Genomic DNA, 23783 nt, shown 5'->3' on the forward strand with positions numbered 1-23783 from the left:
CTCATTTAGAGTCATGAACATGCGTGCAAACTTTCAACACACTGTTGTGTTTTGACACACACACAAAATTTTTTGTGTTACGTTTTTGATGTTCGCGGGTCAATTTGACCCACATATTTTAATGTTCTAGGGCAACTGTACAGACCCAAAATACAAAACACTTCTGTGTTGTAGTTCAAAACTCCTTAACTCTAGTCCTGAAGTGCCAGTGTCTTACTGAGTTTAACAGCTTTTTATTTTCAAAGTTTGTGAAAATATAAAGCTGTTTCACCTGTTAACTGTCTGTCCCACTTTTTGAGCATAGACTTGAAAATAACTTTTCTAACTTAAATTGTTAAAAATCAGAGCACAGATTTAAGTTTGGTATCTTTTTAAAGGGAACACTTCACAGATTATTGTGAGGTAACAGCTCTGTTTATTATATTAGATACATTTGAGTGTGTTGAAAATGATGTTATAACGTTACTCTGTGCGTTCGCTCGGTGGCTGCTGTGAGACACTTGTTGCACACTGCAGTGAGCTAGATCGATTTTAGAGTATCACATTAAATGCTGGATGGCTTGTGTTGATAAATGGCATGCAATCAATTTTAAAACGTATTGTATGATGGAGAAAATGCTGTATTACTGTTACTAAAAATAACACTGCATCTGATTATCCTATATTAGCTACTTGACAAAATAGTGTTTTTCTCTGAGGCATGGTAAAAGCATGAAGAAAATTAAGAAAATTAGATTTAAACAAAAAGACTAAACGTGTTGAGATATATCACAATAATTAGTTTTCTCAAGATTTACAAATAGTAGGAAACATTTGGGATATTGTTAGTACTCAAGTGAACAAAACATAACACTGGCCTTGTGGTTTTTGGATATTTTACTGCAAAATTCTTACATATTGCACCTTTAATATTTGATTTGAATTCGATCCCTAAAACACATAAAAACATACGGAAATAATCAGAACGTGCAGTAGCGGTTTTTGGCATGGGCGAACAGGGCAGCCGCCCGGGGCGGCATTTTTTCATGATACGTGGGGGGCGGCACGAGCAGTAAAAAAAAATATTAATAATAATCCTCTGTGCCGCTGCCGCCAAGCGGTTTTCTATTATCTATCATTTCACTGTGTGGGGAATTGACAAATTGGCGCCCCTGCTTGCTGAGAAGGTGCCGTGCACAGAAGCTGTGTGAGAAGGGGAAAGGGGAAAGGGAAGCGGTGTGAAATGGCTAATAAAAATAGGTAATACAAAACGATTATGTGGTCACCAAGGTGAAATGGTTTAGTCTTGACTTCTGGTCATGAGTGACAGTGTTGGGGAGATGGGAAATCTATTGATCGAGTGCCAAATAAACAGAGATGGGCAGGAAAAGGTCGAATCCATCAGGTGCCCAATTTAGAAAAAAAAAAAAAAAAAGAAGAAGAAGAAGAGGAGAAACGAGCAAAAGATAAAGGTATGCAACTATATTCTCTCTGTATGATTATTACAGTATCCATGTCATGAATGAAGGGCTAATGTTAATTGGTGGGTATAACTGTTAAGTTTGTTAGCGTTTTTGCTATGATGCTTGCTATGCTTATACAACAATAATTCGATTTTAACTCAAAAAACACGAGATCTAATTTCACCATAATATTGTGCTTTGCAACAAAACTGTTACAAGTTCAGTTATTATTTATTTCCGTCAGTTGGGTTAACGTTATAGATTCTCTCTTTAGTGTGTTTTCACAAGAAGAGGGGGCTCGCCCAGGGTGTAATTCAATGTAGAACCGCCACTGAGAACGTGTGTTATAGTTTGGCACCTTATCACAAATGAAGAATCTATGGCTATTTCTCTATTGCTCTGTCATTTCTTTTGAAAATCAGTCACCAAATATGAAAACTAGAGATGATATATAGTTTGTTAAGATTACTTTAGGTTTAGACAAAGATATTATTGTTATAAATGAATAATGGTAAATGTTCCACAGTAGGGGGAGGGGCAGTCTTAAAAATAGTGGTTAAAAACATTTTTATAAACCATAAATTCAGATATTTATTCTTTATAATATGTGAAAAGTGTTGATATTAAAAGTTAATTATTTTTACCTGATTGTATGTTTTTTTTTTTCATAGTGTGATTTTTGGGGAATTGTATTGAATCCAATTAGGGTCAATTTGCCCTGGACCATACAGGCAGTAACCAAACACTGAACAGTGCATGAGGGTTAGTTGAATAAATGTAGATCAGCCTACTGTATACATGGCTTTATTTCAATTATTTCAATGTGTTTGTGAACATGCATTTTCACCCGCAGGGATGATGATGTGGTTTTTTTTGTTTTGTTTTGTTTTGGGTTTTTTTGACATACTTAAAAGAACTTGTGAATCAGCATTTTAAAATAGTTCATTGAAACAAACAGTTTGTGGAAAAGAACTGGACCTCCCATCACTAGTTGCGAGTCGGCTGATGATTTTGGAATAAATTACTTCAAATGCAGTTTTTTCTTACGATCTTGCAGGCACTTAGTATATGATGAAACACTAAATATAACAGCAAAGGGAAAGAAAACAAACTACAAGGGGAAAACTGGGGGGCCATTTACATAACACCGTTTTCGACTAAAAACAAAAAACTTTGAATGCGTTTTGGCCGTTCACTTACATAACAACAGTGTTTTGGGGGCCTGAAAATGCAAACTTTTGAAAACTTGTTTCAAAGTATCTAAATGAGTATTGAGTCATTCAAATTTAGGCACCTTCCATACCATCATGGAGATGGATGACTTAACAGCTGTGATAAGACTGCAAAGATCACACATTTGTTTCCTGTCCTGAGTCTCTTTTGTCCAGAACCCATCCATAGCAAAATGATTTCCACATCCCTTCTCATAAGACTGGACTTCATCTAGAAAAAGAAAATGTAAAATACAGCACCTACAAGACTGTGCTGGCTGATGGGTCAAGGACAGAAAGAGATGAAGAGATCCACTGGAGCCTGATGTCTGTGAGATGACACACCTCTGTCTGAAGGAGCCAGGTTTGCTTCATGGCTTTGGTTTCCATGTCATGTGTTGTGTTGTGTTGTCATGTCATTTGTGGTCGTCTTTGACGTATTTTTCTCTATAGGTGAAAGATCTGGACTGCAGGCAGGCCAATTCAGCTCCTGGACTCTTCTACGACGAAGCCATGCTGTTGTAATAGCTGCAGTATGTGGTTTTGTATTGTCCTGCTGAAATACACAAGGCCTTCCATGAAATAGACGTCATCTGGAGGGGAGCATATGTTGCTCTAAAACCTTTATATACCTTTCAGCATTCATAGTGCCTTCCAAAACATGCAAGCTGCCCATACCGTATGCACTTATGCACCCCCATACCATCAGAGATGCTGGCTTTTGAACTGAACACGCTGGAAGGTCTCCCTCCTCTTTAGCCCAGAGGACACGGCGTCTGTGATTTCCAACAAGAATGTCAAATTTGGACTTGTCTGACCATAGAACACTTTTCCACTTTGAAACAGTCCATTTTAATGAGCCTTGGCCCACAGGACACGACGGCACTTCTGGACCATGTTTACATATGGCTTTTTTTTTTTGCATGATAGAGCTTTAGTTGGCATCTGCAGATGGCACAGCGGACTGTGTTTACCGACAGTGGTTTCTGAAAGTATTCCTGGGCCCATTTAGTAATGTCATTGACACAATCATGCAGATGAGTGATGCAGTGTCATCTGAGGGCCTGAAGACCGCGGGCATCCAATAAAGGTCTTCGGCCCTTACCCTTATGCACAGAGATTTCTCCAGTTTCTCTGAATCTTTTGATGATGTTATGCACTGTAGATGATGAGATTTGCAAAGCCGTTGCAATTTGACATTGAGGAACATTGTTTTTAAAGTATTCCACAACCTTTTTATGCACTCTTTCACAGCTCTGCCCATCTTTACTTCTGAGAGACTCTGCCTCTCTAAGACATCCCTTTTATAGCTAATCATGTTACAGACCTGATATCAATTAACTTAATTAGTTGCTAGATGTTCTCCCAGCTGAATCTTTTCAAAATTCCTTGCTTTTTCAGCCATTTGTTGCCTCCGTGCCAACTTTTTTGAGACCTGTAGCAGGCATCAAATTTGAAATGAGCTCATTTAGTGGATAAAAGTGTAAAATTTCTCCATTTATACATTTGTTATGTTATCTGGGTTCTACTGTGAATAAAATATTGGCTCATGTGATTTGAAAGTCTTTTAGTTTTTATTTTATTCGAATTGAAAAAACGTTCCAACATTTCCAATTCGGGTTGTAGCTTTAATTATTTATACTGTAGCTCCCCCACTTTCCCCTTATTTAATTATACAAGACAAATTCACATAACTTGTATTTTTAATGTCAAGTTGAAGCTGCCTGTTGAAGGGAGGAAGACATTTGGTGTCGAAAACCAAAAGGTTAGTTGTCATTGCTTCATTATGACAGTTCTACTTGCATCTTTCTCCAGTTTTTGGATTCCCAGCTCCAGCTTTTCTTATCTACATCCAGAACATCTATTTGGTTAAGGAGGTAGCTCTTATACATCTTTACATTCTCTTCATTCTATAGTAGCCAAAATTTTAATTATTTCATGAAATACTCTTGACATTTTGTTGCAGTTACTTAATATTGTCTCCTTTACCCCCAGTCTGAGTGGGTTCTGGAAGGATCTCAGTGTTCTGCAGCCAATAATTGTTGGGAAATACATACTATGAGCACGTCACCACACAAGTAGGCCTTTGAGTATATAATGTGCAATCAGTGCTTACTTCACGGTCTCCTCATCCCCCTCAATATAGATGAGGCCTCCTCATCTGAAACCAGCAATCAAACTAATGATCCCCATTTAACACTGACAATAAATCAATGCTTTAAAGTCTCTCATACTCACAATGTTCAACAAGATTTCTGGTGGCTCCAACAAGCACACAGAATGTGGCATCACAATGACACAAAACAGAGTGAAATTACTGACCCTAAACATACAAGCTTGATAAAAATGCTCATTTTAGAAGAAAATTTCAGATGGCACTTAGAGGCTTTTGCATCTGAAGTCTTCATATATATATACACTACCGGTCAAAAATTTGGAAACATTATTTTTAATGTTTTTGAACAAAGTCTCTTATGCTCATTAAGGCTGCATTTATTTCATAATAAATACAGAAAAAAAACAGTAATATTGAGAATATTATTACAATTTAAAATTATGGTTTTCTATTTTAATATACTTTAAAATATAATTTATTTCTGTGATGCAAAGCTGAATTTTCAGCATCATTACTCCAGTCTTCAGTGTCACATGATCCTTCAGAAATCATTGTAATATGCTGATTTGATACTCAGTTATTATCAATGTTGAAAACAGTTGTGTTGCTTAATATTTTTTTGGAACCTGTGATACTTTTTTCAGGACTCATTGATGAATAAAAGGTTTAAAAGAATAGCATTTATTAAAAATATAAATCTTTTCTAATAATATAAATCTTTACTATCACTTTTTATCAATTTAACACATCCGTGCTGAATAAAAGTATTAATTTCTTTCAAAAAAAAGAAAGACCCCAAAACTAACCCCAAACTTTTGAACGGTAGTGTATATTGTTACAAAAGTTTTCTATTTTAAATAAATGCTGATATTTTTTTAAACTTTTTATTCATCAAAGAATCCTGAAGAAGTATCACAGGTTATAAAATAATATTAAGCAGCACAACTGTTTCCAACATTGATAATAAATCAGCATATTACAATGATTTCTGAAGGATCATGTAACGCTGAAGACTCGAGTAATAATGCTGACAATTCAGCTTTGCATCACAGAAATAAATTATATTTTAAAGTATATTAAAATAGAAAACCATAATTTTAAATTGTAATAATATTTCACAATATTATTGTTTTTTCTGTATTTATTATGAAATAAATGCAGCCTTAATGAGCATAAGAGACTTCATTCAAAAACATTAAAAATAGTAATGTTTCCAAACTTTTGACTGGTAGTGTATATATATCGTTTTATTAACTGCAGTATTGCTTGTTTCACTTCTTCATACGTTTCTAATAACAGGCTTCTTGCTTTTTGCGAAGTTTGATCAATTTGATCCATCTTCGACCTCTAGGGCTGCTTAAGAAAAGCGTGCACACACAATTATCTTGACTGGATCAAATTAGTGGGATTGCTTGAAACTTAATTACCTTTTACGAAACCGCGCCTTAGCCCCAACTTATTTGTGAGGAACAATGACACTGATATATTTTAAGATGTATACAGCTCAAAAAATTATTCTTAATGTGTTTTTATGGACTCTGTGCTGATTTAGTTCTGTTCACTGAGGTTATGTCTGTTGAAAAAGTCCACAAAGTCAAGGCTTTATTAATTTTATGGACCAAGTGCTTTTTTGAGAATTCTAAACTGATTCAGAAAACTTCTGCACAACTGTACTACCAACTAAGATTACAATAAGACATTTAGCTGAATGTGCTCCTACTTAATAGGGCAATTGCTATAAATGGATACATTTAAGTAGGTCTACTGAAGCTTGTGGTTAGGTATAAATACAACAGACTCTGCACGCTAGATTCTGCATTTAGCCTCAGTCGCATTTTCTGGTGAAAAGCAGTTCATGGAAGTTTTGAGGAAACGACACACAGAATTAAATGCTGAGGAAGAATCACACAACTAGACACCACGATACTGATATGATCCACCTTCATGCTAAAGGTAATTAAAGCTTTAAATACATTATTACTAAAATGTTATGTTTTAATATAATATAGGGTAAAATGGGGCTAAAGACACACCTTAAGAAAAAATGCTTTTCACTACTCTATAGTGTATGATTGCAGAAAAAATACATGTTTTTATTAAACATCGATGGAGCAACAGATTTTGTGTGAAAATAAATCATAGAAGTGGTTTATTTGTATAAAATCTTATAAATGTAAAAGGTGGTGAGGGGAGCCTTTTACCCCACAGACACACGGGGCAAAACACGCATGGGACAAAAGACACACAGTACTGATACAAATACTTTAGCTAGAATAATATGTTTTTAATAATGTCTACGTTAATACTTGTTCACAATAATCACTTTAGCAAAGTTTGTACTATTTTCGTTTTATTTTGATAAACAAAAAAATTCATTTGTGTTCAGTAAATATACTGTCATTAAAATATGTTCATTTTAAAAATACAGAAATTATTTGTCATAGTCTGGCTTGGTTGATCATGTGATCTATGTAACCTTAAAGGGTTAGTTCACCAAAAAATTGAAATTCTGTCATTACCCTACCCCACATAAGAAAAGTGCTGAGCTGAATTTTTGTGCCATCTAGTGGTTTAAAGGAGAATAAAGTCAAATGTGCCTTTTTTCTTGGTGCGTCTTTAGCCCCGTTTTACCCTACTAAAATGTTTGGCACAGATCTATTTGCAGCTCTTAATCAAAACAAGAAGGAAATTAAAGAATACAAAAAGAATACAATCCAAAGGGGAATAAAATCCTACCAGCTGTTTGTTAAAATCACGCTTAAAGTCTGCATGAAATGGAAGAGATAGTCTTTACTTCCCTATTGTGATGTGTATATATATAGTCAAACGCTTCTCGAACAAGAAAATATGTATGGCGGGACTTGTTTTTGTCCATCAGCAATTGATTGGACAGTTGGATCGTTGTGGTTTGCTATTGCTGTGACCTCAAGTTGCAAGTTCTTCCATGTTGATCAAGGAGTGCAGGAGGACGGGTAAATCTTTTTGATCTGCAGCTTTTAATAAACAAAATAAGCACAAGGAACCATGGAGAATAAACTACTGGCAATGAAACAGGGACACTAGGGCTTAAATATACAAGGGTTAACAAGGAAACATGGAACATCTAGAGACACAAACAAGGGCAACCAAAGAAACTCCAAAGAACATGAAACAGGAAACTCAGAGACAAAAACTAGCCTACAGCATAAAAATCTAAACACAAGACAAAACTGGGAACATGTTTAGAGAAGTGATGTGGCAGGAGGGGAAGTTATTTTGATTAAACCTTGATTTAAAAAAATAATAATAATGATGTGAATGGATAAATCATTTATAATAAATACTGCAATAAAAAAAAAAAAAAAAAGAATTATACATTTTGATTCTATGGTGACTTTAAAGGGCAAATGAGATGGCACTTTACCTGTTGCTGCCCCTAAGTTATGGAACGAATTACCATAAACTTCAGCAATATTAATAATTTGACTGTACTGACACTATTGGATGAGAATGTCTTAGGTTGTATATGAGAGAACTGTGAAGAGATGCTGTGTCTTGGTATTGATGATATGGGGAACGCCATCAGTGTGACTGGTGTATGAGGCATGTGTGTAAAAAAAAAAAAAAAAAAAAAAAAGCTAAAAATCAAATATAGGGCTGAGGCCTGTTCCAGCAAGGGAGAGAGCAAGGTGTAACATCCGGGACTTCCCTTGCTGTGGAGCATAGAAGCTTGGGGATCTTTCCTAGTATAATGTCTTAGGGAGTAGCGCACATGGGATGCGCCCATGGGGTTGACACATTTCTGATTCCAGCTGGGTTACTGATTGGGTTACTGCTGAGATGTTGGAATACTCTTTGGTTATTAATGTTTTATTTAACATCACAGCTGACATAACAAATGGAATACTTGAAGTAAGATACACAAATGATTAGGTTTTGATGTCACTACCGGGAAATAACCTGATTTATTAATAAAGTCTTATGTTGCCGGGTTATTGGTTTCCACACAAACCAGAACATCTGGTTATTTCAATAAGCTGATTGCTGGGTGTTATCAGTGTGCTTATGAACATGCTCAATATACATTTCTGGGAAAGTAATTTACAGTTAGCAAATTAACCTACAACCCAATTATCATTTTAGTGATCCTGACTGTCCATTCCAGTGAACTTTTGTCAAATTTGGTGGACAAATCAAACCAATCCATTACAGAGGTGCACATGACAGACTCAATGACTGTCGAGTAGGACTATAAAGCTGCTGGGAAAGGAAGTGCAATTTCTGCTGGCCTTTTTCACAATGGAGTCTTAAGAAACAGTTTGGTTTGGTAATTTTGGAAAAACTGCAGTTGTTAATACTAGAAGAGGGAAGCGTTCTAGAGCGCAGAACAGAAAAACAAAAAGTTAAAATGGAAAAACAATGCTCTGAAATGTGTCCAAGTGGATAAACAGAAAGTGATACGCTTACATTTTTATCACTGTAAGTCTTGAAATCAACATTTAACGTTGTTGCCTGAGAGGGCAAAGTGGTTAACGGTAATATTTGTTCACGAGTTCACACTTGATCATAAATGATCAGATAGGGTAAAAGAGTGTGTGTATTTGCCATGCTGTCCAAGGGGATAGGAACCAGTCAATAGTGATCAGTCAGGGTGGCGGAGGGATGCTGAAAACTGTTGAGGAACATAGGTGAGTTGGCTATATATCCCACATAGCAATCATTGTCTGGCCCAGCTCTGGGTCACACTGCTAGTTGATCTCTGTCCAAATACAGCAAAGAATGATGGCCCTGGGATGGCCCAGATCTGGACTACAGACATGAGCCACACATGAGCCATAACTGGCCCAAATCTCGACCAAATAATAACCCATAATCAGCCCTGAACTGGGTTAGAACAAGTTTTAATAGTGGTACCCAATCTCAGCTTTCAGTAAACCATATCAACATATGTCCTCTCGTGCTGATTGGATAGATCATTTGAACATGTTCCTCACAAACTTTGTTAATTTCCAAATATCTCAATCAGTCAAAAAAAAAGTCAGTCAAAAATGTTAACTGAGCCTCCCACCACCAAGCACAACCTTTTTGGGCTCTTCACCCTATCCACTGTTAAGATCAACAAGAAATCAAAATTGTAGGCCTGGGACAATAAATCTTTGAATCGCAAATCGAGAAATGATTCTTGATCAATTCTGAGATTTTCCGAATGCATCGCGATTCTCTCTCGACTCGATCCGGAGCTTACTTTTTAACAGCAGATGGCACTGCGTGCTTTAGAGACACCAATACTCTGTTTCCTTCCAATTTCTTACACACACCACTAGAACCTTCTATAAAATAATCATTCATAAAGTTTGAAAAGGTTTACATTAATGTTGCATCATAAAAGCATTCTGAGGTGCAAGTACATTCTCAGACTCAGCTGAACACAGAGTGCTCTTCAGCGCACTTCTTCATGAATATTTGAGCATGCGGTTAAAAACTAGCCTAGAGCACCATCTGCTGTTAAAAACTAAGCTCAGAATCGTTTCGAGAGAAAAATGCAAAGCGTTCGGAAAATCTCAGAATCGATCCACGAATAGAGATGAATCGATTTATTGTCCCAGCTCTACAAAACTGACCATTCGTATTTTTTCCTTTACAGAATGTTGCAGTGTTTATAAATGATTTATCCGTGCACATGATTATTTTTAAAATTCCCTTGTAATCTTTACTGAAAAACATTAATCTCTTCTCCCCCTCGAAATAACATCTGTTCTCATCATGACGAATGTCTCGGATACATCTCCAAATATCCTCCACTGCTGACTGCAAACTGGCAACTTCCTGCAATCCAATCAATTCCTGAGGATTAAAACAAGTCCCGCCCTACATTTTATCTCATTCCAAAAGCTGTTTAACTTGGATACATGTCACAATAGGGAAGAAAAGACTATCACAACTTCCGTTTCATGCTGACTTTAGAGGTGCTGTAAGGGATTTCTGAGAAACGCTGTTGAATATTTAAATCAATTCTTAAACAAAAACATTTGTGAATATTTGCTAAATGTCTGTTCTGTGTATGCTGAAATATATTGTGTTTGTACATAGTCCTAGCTGTGTAAAGAGAAGAAAAACAAAGTGGATCTACTGGGGATGAGAAAGATTAAGCAAGCAGGACATTTGTAGAAAAACGGTAGAAAGAAAGAAACCTGATAAAGAAGAAATGGTCAGAAGAATATAATTGGAAAAAGAAGCCCTGCTGTTTTAACAGAGTATGCTAAAATTATATAACTACATACGTTTATAAACTTTTCAGGATTTGACAATAAGGACAGCCCGATGGCCAGCGTGAAAGATGCTTGGGAAAGTTGACTGGATTGTCACTGGCCCTGTCAGTCATCACAACAGTTCATAAGTTGCACATTTTTTAAGTCTTGTAAATTTAAACATTCAAGTGCAAGAAGACGCAAAAGGGAACTCCATTCGATACTTGTGCACTGTCTGAGCTGCATCTCAAACTGCTTGTGAAAACCGAGTTTTCTTTAACACTTTTCTTTTGACTGCTTTGCCGGCCCCATCATGGTCTCCATCTCTCTGTCATGGTCCCTTGATTCTCTGTGGTCTCCTGTTCTGCCAGTTTCCCTGTGGACCCATGCTTCATCATCTCCACCTTGGTGATCCCCTCACCATCTGCCCTGCCTTAGTGGTCTTCTGCTCAGTCTGGTCCACAGTGGCAGTCTCCTAATCTGCCATGGTGGTCCCCTATGGTGCTCTTCTGCTCAGCTGAAGCCCTCAAGTTCTCTTGCTCCACCAAAGGCCCCGGCTCTGTCCCAGTATTCCCATCCCCTGGCTCCACCTAGGTCCACTGATCTTCATGCTCTACATCTCTCTGTTGTTCTCCTAGTGTGGCTTACCCTCTGAATATCTCCTGCCTTCCTTGATTCATCTGTCAGTCTGTTATTTACCTGTTTCCTGTGGTGATGTTGCTATGGATGTTGCTATGTGTTCTAGTTTGGTGATGTTATATAATGTCACTAGAGAGCGACTAGGGAGTACCAGTGAGATATATGTATGTATGGCGTTGCCTGAAGAAAGTAAAAACGAAACACGTTAATACAGTTTGAATCCAGAGTCTTTATTTAAGAGACACGACATTTCCAACCTTCATTAAATGGCTGCAATTGGGTTCACTGTCATCGTGTGTCTGTGTATCTATGAAAATTGCTACTTGTTTCCTCTCTGTCCTTTTGCAAATTGGCAAAATGGCACATATCTATATGACATGTTACCGACTATATGTAAATGAATATGAATGATTTTTTTCCAGGAGTGAATAACAAAGTTTCACCACACCATATGATGGGCAGCCCATTGCAGCAGAACAGGAAGCTAGACAGGAAGAGTAACTGACTTTCCCATTAGAATTACTATGATGAGAAAAATCCTCTGGGCAGCTATTTGTAAAACATGCATGTGTGTGTGCTTAACTGTGCATGTGTTTGTGTACATACTTAGCAAAAGTTTAGGGATAGAACTGTCCCCAGCAGTGAGCTAAATCTGACAAAAACCTCCCACGTGGGACATCCGGGGATATCCTCAAATGGGGAAACAAACAAACAAATAACAAATATAGCATATAATGTTAGCAATATCCAACAATATATAAATATATACTTTATATATACTTCAAGTTTTTTAGGGGTAGTTAGAATGGGGATTAGTCTGTAGTAATTATAGTTATATAAAACTATATATAAAACCAAAAACCAATAGAAGTATATAAAATATATCCACACTAAGTCAAAAAGTCTCTCTTTCTCTTTCTCTCTCTCTCTCTCTCTCTCTCTCTCTCTCTCTCTCTCTCTGTGTGTGTGTGTGTGTCTGTGTGTGTGGCTGCACAGAAGTGCAGAAACACACTGCACTGTGGATGCAGCTTGCGGAAGGTCTTAAGACATTTATTAATTCCTCTTTGAGCTTTGCCAAAACGCTTTTCCTGGTGAGTGTTTGTTCTTGCATATATACATTTTTAAATGTATTATATGTATGTTTGAGTGTGTATGTCTGTGTTTGTTTCCATTTTCCCCCCAAATGAATTGCAGAGTGTCAAAATGATTGTCATTATAAGCATAATGCATTTTGTTTAATGCTGTTTTATAAACATGTTATTTTTGGTTTCCTTTGCATGTCATAGAAATATTTTTTCAATAGATTTAAAGGATTAGTTCACTCCAGAATTAAAATTTTCTGATAATTTATTCACCCCCATGTCATCCAAGATGTTTGTCTTTCTTTCTTCAGTTGAAAAGAAATGAAGGTTTTTGAGGAATCATTCCAGGATTTTTCTCCATATAGTGGACTTCAGTGGGGTTCACCGGGTTGAAGGTCCAAATGTCAGTTTCAGTGCAGCTTCAAAGGGCTCTACACGATCCCAGACGAGGAATAAGGGTCTTATCTAGAGAAACCATCGGTCATTTTCTAAAAAAATAAAATTTAGATACTTTTTAACCACAAATGCTCATCTTGCACTGCTCTGTGATGCTCCACGCATCACGTAATCACGTTGGAAAGATCACGGGTGTCGTAGGCGGAAGTACCAATCCAGTGTTTACAAAGTGAACATGCAAAGACTAAGTCAAACAACCTTTACAAAAAAAAGGTAAAACAACGATGTCAGACAATTTTGAAATTGGAGGAGAAAATTCTATTTTTCGCCCTACCGCAATTCTTCCACCTACGTCACGCGTTACCTTTCCAACGTGATTACGTAATGCGTGGAGCATCGCAGAGCAGTGCAAGATGAGCATTAGTGGTTAAAAAGTATATAATTTTTTTTTTTTTTTTTTGACCGTTGGTTTCTCTAGATAAGACCCTTATTCCTCGTCTGGGATTGTGTAGAGCTCTTTGAAGCTGCACTGAAACTGACATTTAGACTTTCAACCTGTTGAACCCCAGTGAAGTCCACTATATGGAAAAAAATCCTGGAATGTTTTCCTCAAAAACCTTCATTTCTTTCCCACTGAAGAAAGAATGACATAAACATCTTGGTTGACATGGAGGTGAGTAAATTATCAGGAAATTTTAATTCTGAAGTCAACTAATCCTTTAAACAGAACAGGAGATCCTTTGTAATGTTCAGGGTAAATTGTTGGTGTATTTGTGTGTCTCTCCATAACGCATGAATTCTCCCGGTGAGCATGAATATTTATACCATTATTCTAGTAAAGTCGTTTGTAGCAGTATGTGGATATTACTTGACTTTCCCAATACTGCGTTCAGCTCTATTGATGTTTTTCCTCCAGGCATCAAGATGAACGTGAGTCAGGTGAACACTTCACTCAAGTGCGAGCGGGACACTAGCGTAACGTCCATACTCTTTCCTTGCCTGTACGCTGCTCTCTTCCTGGTTGCTTTTGTGTTGAACAGTCTGGCCGCCTGGATCTTCTTCCAAATCCGCAGCAGCTCAACATTTGTTGTGTACCTGAAGAACGTAGTTATGGCCGATCTGTTGATGACCCTGACTGTGCCTGTAAAGGCGCTGACTGATGCGGGGTTGGGTTCCTGGCACCTCCGGGCTTTTCATTGCCGATACTCAGCTGTACTCTTCTATACCACTATGTACATCAGCATCCTTCTTCTGGGATTCATTAGCTTGGACCGATACCTAAAGATTGTGCATCCGTTCGGGAAATGTGCTCTCCAGAGGGTCGGGGTGGGTCGGATCCTGTGTGCAGTTATCTGGGTGGTTATGCTGTCATTGGCTCTGCCGAATGTTATCCTGAGTAACCACATGCCACCGATCTCCGCTGGTGGTAAGCTGCGATGCACCAAGATGAAAGGGAAGATGGGACTCATCTGGCATGAAGGTTTCAACTACTTCTGCCAAGTTGTTTTTTGGGGAACGTTGGCACTCATGGTTGTCTGCTACACCTTCATCAGCAGGAAAGTGTTTGAATCGTACCGTGCATCACAAAGCAGCAGTGACACCGCCAGCAAACAGACTACATCTAAGGTAAAGTGCACTTTCTTCAACCTCCCTTATGCAACTCCGAGAGTGCAGACACTGAAGTTCTGTAAAGATGCAGATAGTAGTCATTTGGGAGGCACAGAAACAATGCACATTTTGGTTGCCTACCTTATCTAACCCATCCATTTCAGTCTTAAACTCTCTGCTAATGAGCTGATGAGTTGAATCAGGTGTGTTTGATTAGGAAGAATTAGAAAATGTGTACTGCCTGGTGTACCTCCAGGATGAGGGAGGTGAAACACTGACTCAAGGAATTGGAAATGATATTGATTAATAGAAACATAAGCTCTGGCCCTCGAGACCCACTTTCCTGTAAAGTTTAGCTCCACCCTGATCAAACTCATCTTTCTAGTAATCCTGAACATCGTGATAAGCTTGTTCAGGTGTCTTTGATTAGGGTTGGAGGAGAGTGGATCTCAAGGGCCAGAGAGCCTACGAATGGTTGTACAGAAAACACTGAACAATAGCTGAAAACATGTCACCCAAATTTACTGTGTGCATCTTCTGTCAGTCGACAGTCCCGCCTTCTCGATGACAGCATGCCCGTAGTTAAAGGCAGCAACTGATGAATGCAATGTGTGTGACATGTTTCTTGTCCACAACACGACAAGATTTTAGGAGTCAAAATCGTATAATCTGACACAGTGACTATCGTAACCGACAAAAATACTGTGTAGTCTGAACTCGACATTAAATGTGCAAAAGTTCTGATATGATTTAATTTTGTTTTTTTTTTACATCATGAAAACCAGCTGTTTTAACAGGGATGTGTAGACTTTTTATATCCACTGTAAAGTTATGTAAATGCTGCCAGGAGATGCACAGAATAGGCTCATAATGAACACCAGCACCAGCCTCGATATGCTTGAGGATCACCACATTTAAAACCGCTTCAGTGGATTGTGAGGACACACTTTAAAGGGCAGTAGGTTAAACACTTCAGAGGTTCTTTCTTGAATTAAGTGTATGAAAAGCTGTTTTTCCACTGTCAGGTCGAACGGTTCTAAGAACGGTAAGTAATGGTTTCAGTTATCTTTCCACTTGAGCTTGGTTCGGCTTGGGGCGATTACAAACCGTTCTCGGCCCGGAATTCTAATGACGGTTGGCTAAAGCCCTGGGTATACTTTGTTCTTTTACTAGTGTACGAGCACAGTCGAACGCACAGCCTTGCAAAGTGTACTTCATTTGACTCGTATACGCACACAAGCGTTCGACGCATGCGCCGTTTTGAGAATCTCTCACCACGAGTTACAACCCATGTAAACATCTTTGTATTCTTTCATGCTAGAGTTGTACAAATGAGACTTTCTAACCTCTTCACACAATCTCTCGTCTATGTAGACCTCCATTGTCGCTGTAGCTCGCATGCGTTCCGGTCTGTTCTGTTTATGCAGTTTTTCTTTGACGACCTTGTGAATCGACGCTTCCAGGGCACGGCTTCCACCTTGTGGATAAACTAATTACTGCAACAAAAAAAATTAAATGAGCATGTGCGTCCTGCTAGTACAAGTACGCATGGTTACAAAAATCCATCTGATGACGAAATTCGCTTCGCGCACTGTAAGCTGACCCTCATCAGTTCATAGGCTGTGTTACCTCCTTCTTTTACCTCTTCCTCTCGTATAGCTAACTGCTCAGAGATATCACTCCTTTATAAAGCTTCAGTGTACTTAGCACTGTTTTGTGAGCTGTTCGTACTATCTGCTTCTTTCCAAAAGGAAGCTTCACTGCCATAGAATGGCATTAAATTCTGTATTTGACAAGATCCAGTTTCTGGTGTACAGCATGCTAACCAGTGCTAAACTCTCCTCTCCTCCACAGGTGTTTGTGGTAGTGGGAGTGTTCTTTGTATGCTTTGCACCGTTCCATCTGGCCCGAATCCCTTACACCCTCAGTCAGACCCGGAGCACTTCTGCCCAGTGCTGGGCCCAAAACCAGCTGTATTTTGCCAAAGAGATGACACTCTGGATATCATCAACTAACGTGTGTCTGGACCCTCTCATTTATGTGTTCCTGTGTCGAATCTTTCGCAAGAAGCTGACTGCCACACTGAGCCGCCGTCCGCTTCCACACGGACTGGGCTCTCTGACAGAGTCCACCACCAGAATGGAGATGCCCAACAGAGTCCACTGTAACACCAATCTGGATTTAGGTCATCATTAACAACCTTCTTTTCATCCTGTGGCTGTTATGAGGTTCAAGGGTTCATGAAAATGCACTGCAAAAAGAATTTTCTTAATCACTATTTTTGTCCAGCAAAAATATCTAAAAGTATCTATAAGCTTGTTTTCAAGATGTGGATATTTTCATTGGAACTGTTTTTTGCAGTGTATGATGGAGCAGAAATAACAGAATATAAGAAGACTCCCTCATCTTACAGTACCACACATTGTCTTGCAATCAAACTGTTAAAAAGAAAATCTGGTAACACTTTACATTAAGGTTCCATTTGTAAACATTATTTAACTACATTAGTTCACATGAACTAACAATGATAAATACTTATACACCAATTATCAATATTAGATAATAATAATTTGCAATTAAAGGATTAGTTCACTTCAGAATTAAAATTTCCTGATAATTTACTCACCCCCATGTCATCCAAGATGTTTATGTCTTTCTTTCTTCAGTCGAAAAGAAATGAAGGTTTTGAGAAAAACTTTCCTGGATGACATAGGAAGAAGTACCGATCCAGTGTTTACAAAGCGAACGTACAAAGACTAAGTCAAACGTCCTTTACAAAAAAAAAAAAGGAAAACAATGCTGTTGGATTATTCTGAAGTTGGAGGAGAAAATGAGATGGAGTTTTTCGCCCTACCGCGGTACTTCTGCCTACATAACGCGTGACCTTTCCAACGTGATTACGTAATGCGTGGAGCATCGCAGAGCAGTGCAAGATGAGCATTTGTGGTTAGAAAGTATATCATTTTTATTTTTTTTAGAAAATGGCCGATGGTTTCTCTAGATAAGACCCTTATTCCTCGTCTGGGATCGTGTAGAGCTCTTTGAAGCTGCACTGAAACTGACATTTGTACCTTCAACCTGCTGAACCCCAGTGAAGTCCACTATTCGGTTGTTAAGTCTGACATCACACAGCAGCGCTTCCGAGTCCAAACGCTCTATCTCATACCACAAGAAAACAACAAGCGGTGCTAATATACACACACGATGTGGTGTAATACTACCAAAAAATTATAATCATAACCTTTATCTCCATACCAAAATCCCAGATGGCTAGACAGTGATTCATCTTTTATAAATCGTTAAAATATTAATGTCTGTAACGCTGTGAGCATGGAGACTGTTGTGTAGACTGTAAGTATTTTAAATGTTTAACTTTAAAATGTTAAATGTTTATTATGAATAAATAGCGCTCATAAACGGCTGTCGAGATGGCATTCTCAAGTGAAACGAGTCGAGGCTTGGACCCGGAAACGGCGTTCCTTACGTCACGACTTAACAAGCGGATATGGAGAAAAATCCTGGAATGTTTTCCTCAAAAACCTTAATTTCTTTTCAACTGAAGAAAGAAAGACATGAACGTCTTGGATGACATGGGGGTGAGTAAATTATCAGGAAATTTGGATTCTGAAGTGAACTAATACACTATCAAAATCAAAAGTTATATATATATATGGATATTATTTATTAGACCTGAGCTCGCATAAACTAAGAATGAACTACCCCTAATGAAGATCAATAAATACTGTAACAAATGTATTGCTCATTGTTAGTTAATGAATTAACTAATGTTACCTAATGAGACCTTATTGTAAATGGTCACTAAAAATGTCATAGTAAAATGTGTTATACAGCATTTTCTGGCATTTTTAAAATGTGACATTTTTGTGATACAGTATACGCACCAACCTTGAGCGTCAGCTCATGAAATATATCAGTGTTAGATCAACATTGACAGGGTTATTTTCACTGTCCTCATTAAGTGTGCTTCATTATCAGAAACCACAGCAGCTTTTATTTCCCTTCCAGTTATCTTGCTCTCACTGTCTCCACTTCCTGTGAGAAGAGTTTCTATTTGGGCAGTCAGTGTCAGCTTAGTAAATGAATTGTTTAAAAAGTGGGAGGAAATTAAAAATATCCTGGATTTCCAAAGAATGGATTATATTTATTAAAAATATATACATATAATTATAGTTATTGTGACCAACATAAAAAAGAGAAGTGGGAAAGACAAAAGGAGGGTTTAATAACAGTGGTTCTGAATTTACAAGTAAAATAAAGTCTGTGGTTAACTGTACTTGAATATAAATTAGGACTACCAGTAGGGTAGACCGACTACAGTTGTAGCAATTTTTGCTTTTGCTGAACAGAATAAACATGTTTTAATGTATATGTAGACAATCAAATTCAGTATTTTTGTGACTTATGCTCTTTTCTCAGTGGTGGCAAATATAAATGATCCCACCATCAATGCAGTCAATGATGAGACAGGAATAACCCAACAAAGTCTTTCTAAAAGATCTTTGCAGAAATGTGAACTACATGCTTTTAATTGTCCATGTAGTCCGAAGATGATAATGTGAATGAGCACACAGATGGGAAATATTCACAGTGCAATAACTGCCATACTCTACTGAAAGGATGTGAGTTTACATACTTGATAACTGGACAACCATTGTAGTCCTTATTTATCAACTTGTTAGCAACTTACATTTATGCTGTACAGTAACTTAAAAGAAAGCCCTTAGGGAACCAATGACAATCCTCTGTGTAAAATCATTATTTTTTTCTAATGCTCAGTATGTTCAAGGCCAGCAGATGCTTCTGAATAGGATTCTTTCACCTGTGGCATAAAATAATAAATAAATCTCTAACTAACAAACAGAATCAGTCCCTTTACACCTTCAGTATATTCTGACATATTTTTCTTTTAATAAAGTCACATACCCAATCAATTTAGAAGATACTTGACTAGTGCATGTAATGACTAAAACTTAGTGTTTTGTATTAATTTATTCATTGTTTAAATTCATTTCACATTTAAAGATCAAGACGGAACATTCTCTGGAGTAAGAAGTTGCAGTGTTATTGTTGCAATATTATTGCCACAGTCTGTTTTTTTTTTTTTTCATGGTGTTCAGACTAGAAACACTAGATGGCCTCGTTCCCCTGAAAACAGTGAACCTGCATGTGTTGAAGGTAGAAAGAGTGTCTTTGCTAAAGCCATGTTCTCCTGTTAGAATAAAGTTACTGTGGAGAGAGTGTCCAGCTCAATAACACCTATAGATCATTCTATTAAAGGGGTCCTTGATTTTGACTTTTTTAACTTTAGTTAGTGTGTAATGTTGCTGTTTGATCATAAACAACATCTGCAACGTTACAACGCTCAAAGTTAAATGCAAAGGGAGATATTTTCTTTTACAGAAATCGCTTTTTAAGGACTACAACAAACGGCTGGTAGGGACTACAACAAGCTTCTTCCTGTGTTAGTGACATCACTAACCCTAAAATGTACATAAACCCCACCCTCAAGAACACGCAACAAAGGGGGTGAGGCCATGTTGGGCTGCTTTAGAGAAGAGGAAGATTTGTTGTAGTAGAGTGTTGCTGACATGCCGTCATTTTACGACGGACTGCTTCACAAACGAGGGTCAATTCAATGCTGGATTTAGACAAAAGATTAACATGACGGCACATGCTAGTCGATGAGTTGAATCAACTCCACAGCAACTACATAAATTTATCCACTAACCATTCAGAAATGTCCAGTTTCATTTTAAAAGTTGTAACTGAAGAGTTAATTTGCAAAAACCGATAAACGCCACTTTTTTTTTTTTTTTAAAAAAAGGACTGACTGCTGTCCATTGTTCTCCACATATAGCACATTCTGAACCATAAATCCGTTTTGTCAGAAAAGTATTGTCCACTGTCAGGCATCGCAAGCTCCCGTTTTACAGCAGAAACTGACAAACACCTTTGTTGTTTGTGTACAGAAACCGATAAGTCCGTTTTAGCGAATCAGCGCGCAGTATTCAGGTCAGGTAACAAGGCTTCTAGTGACTTCCAAAATAAGGTGACCAGATTTCTCAAACGGATACCGAGGACATTTCCTATTTGAGTGGTCAAAATATCACAGAAATCTCATTCATCTTTTTATTAAAAAAAGATCTTCACGAGTAGCGGCGCACGCGCGACCAAGTGGCAGTGTAGCGCCACAGCCCCCTCTGTTGGTGAATTTAATTACTACACTTTTTACAATGTATTTGCGGGTTGTATTGAACGAGCTGTAAAACGGGTACATTTCCGTGGACAGCTCCAGTCGGGGACAGAACACTAAAAACCAGGGTGTCCGAAATCGCCCCCTATACCCTTAAATAGGGCACTATTTGAGGGGACAGCCATTTGTAGTGGTGTCCGAAACCATAGTGGACGATGTTGAGTGCACTCATTCAATCCCACAATGAACCTTAATAACGAGTGAACAACCGATGCACGCCAAAGAGCTTAGAACCCAAGAGGCGACACTTTGATATTTTTTGGCTAACAGCCACTAGATGGCGCTCCGGTAGCGCGGCCGCCATTATGGGGTGAGAATATTAACTGGACCATAGAATCTTACGCACCCAAAATCGGTGAATTTCACTGCCAAATCAGAAGCGCAATAGAACAGTTTTTTAAATTAAGTCACCAGTATATGGCTCCTACAGTAAATGTTACTCTCTTATATATGTTTTATTTTACCAGTTGTGGAATCCAACCATTCAACCATCTGAGGTAACGTAGTTAGCCTATTTAGTATTTCCATTTTATGCAACTTTACTCATTTATTAATAGTAAATTAATAAATACATTTAAGATCATCATGTTTGCAGCTAACAATATATTTTAGACCTAGTGGAATAATAGTAATAATATCTAGGTCTGAAGTGAAATATATATTGTAGGCCTACGTTTTAATGGATCACGCTACAAACATAACGATATTATAATGATGCATTGCTGTGTCCGTTACCGCATAATTCCCACTTTTGGACACTTTAGCTTTAACGGACATTAGACAACACTGCAAAATCAAGCTGTTATATTCATATATTTATTGTCCAACATTCCCAATTTTTCTGATGCATATCCTTAATTTAATTTCATATGTTGGTAATAATTCTGTGTTTATAAGCCTTTTAAAGAATTTTAACCCAAACTGACTGGGTTTCTAGAGAGCAGGTTTTGTGAAAAAAGTGGAAGACTTAAACACAAAGTGTGTAAAATAAACTGTTAAAAGGATTTGATGATCACTAGTGATAGTACTTTATTCTGTGTTGTCATCATTCAGGTTGGATTCAGCTTTAAAGTACGTTTTTTTTTTTTTTTTTTTTTTTTTTTTTTTTTTTAAACAAAGCAGCTGATATTGCCATAGAAACTAGTGGACTGCCGACTCGCTTTCACCCCAAAATGGCGGAAACGCAGGGCGTCTGCTGGGCGCCGGTGTTTCAATGGAACGTTCTATTAAGTGTCGCTTCTTGTTAGTGTATATTCTTTGTGCACGCTCAACGGCTAGAGAACACCCATAATGCAACTGTGAGAGTCGCGCGCTAAATGAATTCCCGCGTCTCGCCAGGAGATGGCGTCCGCAGCTGAATCAATCATCCATTCATTTCCGAACCGCGCTGGTCCAGCATAATATCATACAGGTAAACATATGCGAGTTGCATATGTGAGTTGGAGTGTGTTTTAAATGCAATTACAAAGCAATTACTTGGTTTTGTTTAACTCTGAAATATGAAATGTGGAGTTATCTGCTTTTTCCAAAAAAAAAAAAAAAAAAAAAAAATGTGGAGTTTTGCTTTTACCTGTATTTTTGGTGTTATTATTACTTAATCAAAACAACCCAGCTGCAGTTTGATTGATATTACTTAGAATGCACAATAAAAAAAACATGATTTGTGAGAATTAATCTGTTTTTGCAAATGAACTCTTCAACTTCTTCCTGGGTCTCTCCATCAGTGTCGACTCCGGTTTGAACAATGTAAGGCTGAACACCGTTACTGACAATCCTCATTTTGGCTGCGTGAGATTCTCCAGCTTTGTTGTTGTTGAGCAACCGAAGCATGAACTGTTAAAGCTCCGCCCTCTTCTGGAAAGGGGCTGGTGTTGTGTAATATTCAGTTCCTGTGAAAAAACTGTTCCAGTGGGTGGAGTATACGTGAATATTCATGATATTTCCCTTGTTGTGGGCGTGTCCTTGAGACAACGCGCAGACGAATGGAACTGAAAATTTTAGAGCTCAAATCGAACTCGTTTAATGGATTATTTCGAAATGGTAATGAAGTTTCAATGTTAAGCATAAAATGCAACAGTTGACATTTTCAAAACAATGAATATATTGTGTAATATGATAAATCGTCTTTGCTGTTTTACCTGATTGATTACAGACATTCGGATTTAGGTAAGGACACAGCAGAGCAAACAATGAGCGAATAACCTATTCTAATCTGGGATAAAACAGTTTATTACTTGTGCCCTATTAAAATATTTATAAGGTAGCCTGTTGTGAGTCATAATTTCATGTTTATTTCGCATATAGCCAGTGTTTCTGTTAGCTACATAAACTACATACCTGAGGAGAATGTTTTATTAATCTTGCAGTCATAATAAACTTTGCAATTTGTACTTTATTATATAATTCATAAACCTTTAAAGCATTGTTCTGATGGCCCAGTCTTTCTTATATAGGCCAGCAGTTACCTCAAGAATATTATTCTATTATTTTTCAAAAGCTTCATTTTGCTTTTGTGATGCATATCATCATCATGTAAAGTTACTGTCTGTTTCAGACTGGATGTGAGTGCTGAAGTCACTGGTAGCTCTGGCAGTGTGTGATCTGGACAGACCCTGTTTTAATAATCTCAGACAGCAGACATTCACTTAATTTTGCTTTGTTAGAGTTGATGAAAAGCATACAACTGTAAAAACAATCCAAATAAAACACTAAAAATGACATATTTAATTTGTTTACATGCATGTCACATTAACCAACATCAGAGAACAGTGAGCATGAAAGTGTGTTG

The 23783-nt window shown here is 37.6% G+C and overlaps 1 protein-coding gene across 2 annotated transcripts; it reads left to right on the forward strand.

Moving 5' to 3' along the window:
- The first annotated feature begins 6471 nt into the window (after positions 1-6471).
- On the forward strand, positions 6472-19605 carry p2ry13 (purinergic receptor P2Y13). 2 transcript variants are annotated; one of them, XM_051863501.1, is made up of 4 exons: positions 6474-6722; positions 12632-12726; positions 14030-14739; positions 16576-19605. In XM_051863501.1, exons 3-4 carry the CDS (start codon positions 14038-14040, stop codon positions 16915-16917), a joined length of 1044 nt encoding a protein of 347 aa, XP_051719461.1. In that variant the 5' UTR covers positions 6474-6722; positions 12632-12726; positions 14030-14037; the 3' UTR covers positions 16918-19605. The 2 variants fall into 2 exon arrangements, with proteins under 2 accessions (XP_051719460.1, XP_051719461.1); XM_051863500.1 differs by lacking the exon at positions 12632-12726 and having other exon boundaries at positions 6472-6722.
- The last annotated feature ends 4178 nt before the right edge of the window (positions 19606-23783 follow it).

This window comes from Ctenopharyngodon idella, chromosome 15 (assembly GCF_019924925.1).
Source record: "Ctenopharyngodon idella isolate HZGC_01 chromosome 15, HZGC01, whole genome shotgun sequence".
Lineage (NCBI taxonomy): Eukaryota > Metazoa > Chordata > Actinopteri > Cypriniformes > Xenocyprididae > Ctenopharyngodon > Ctenopharyngodon idella.

Bases quoted from the DNA above. Each gene is read 5' to 3' on its own strand.
- p2ry13 (XM_051863500.1), top strand. From the start codon at position 6,659: ATGCTGAGGAAGAATCACACAACTAGACACCACGATACTGATATGATC. The intron at 6,723-14,029 runs GTAATTAAAGCT...TTTTTCCTCCAG, and splicing joins GATCCACCTTCATGCTAAAG to GCATCAAGATGAACGTGAGT. The intron at 14,740-16,575 runs GTAAAGTGCACT...TCTCCTCCACAG, and splicing joins GCAAACAGACTACATCTAAG to GTGTTTGTGGTAGTGGGAGT.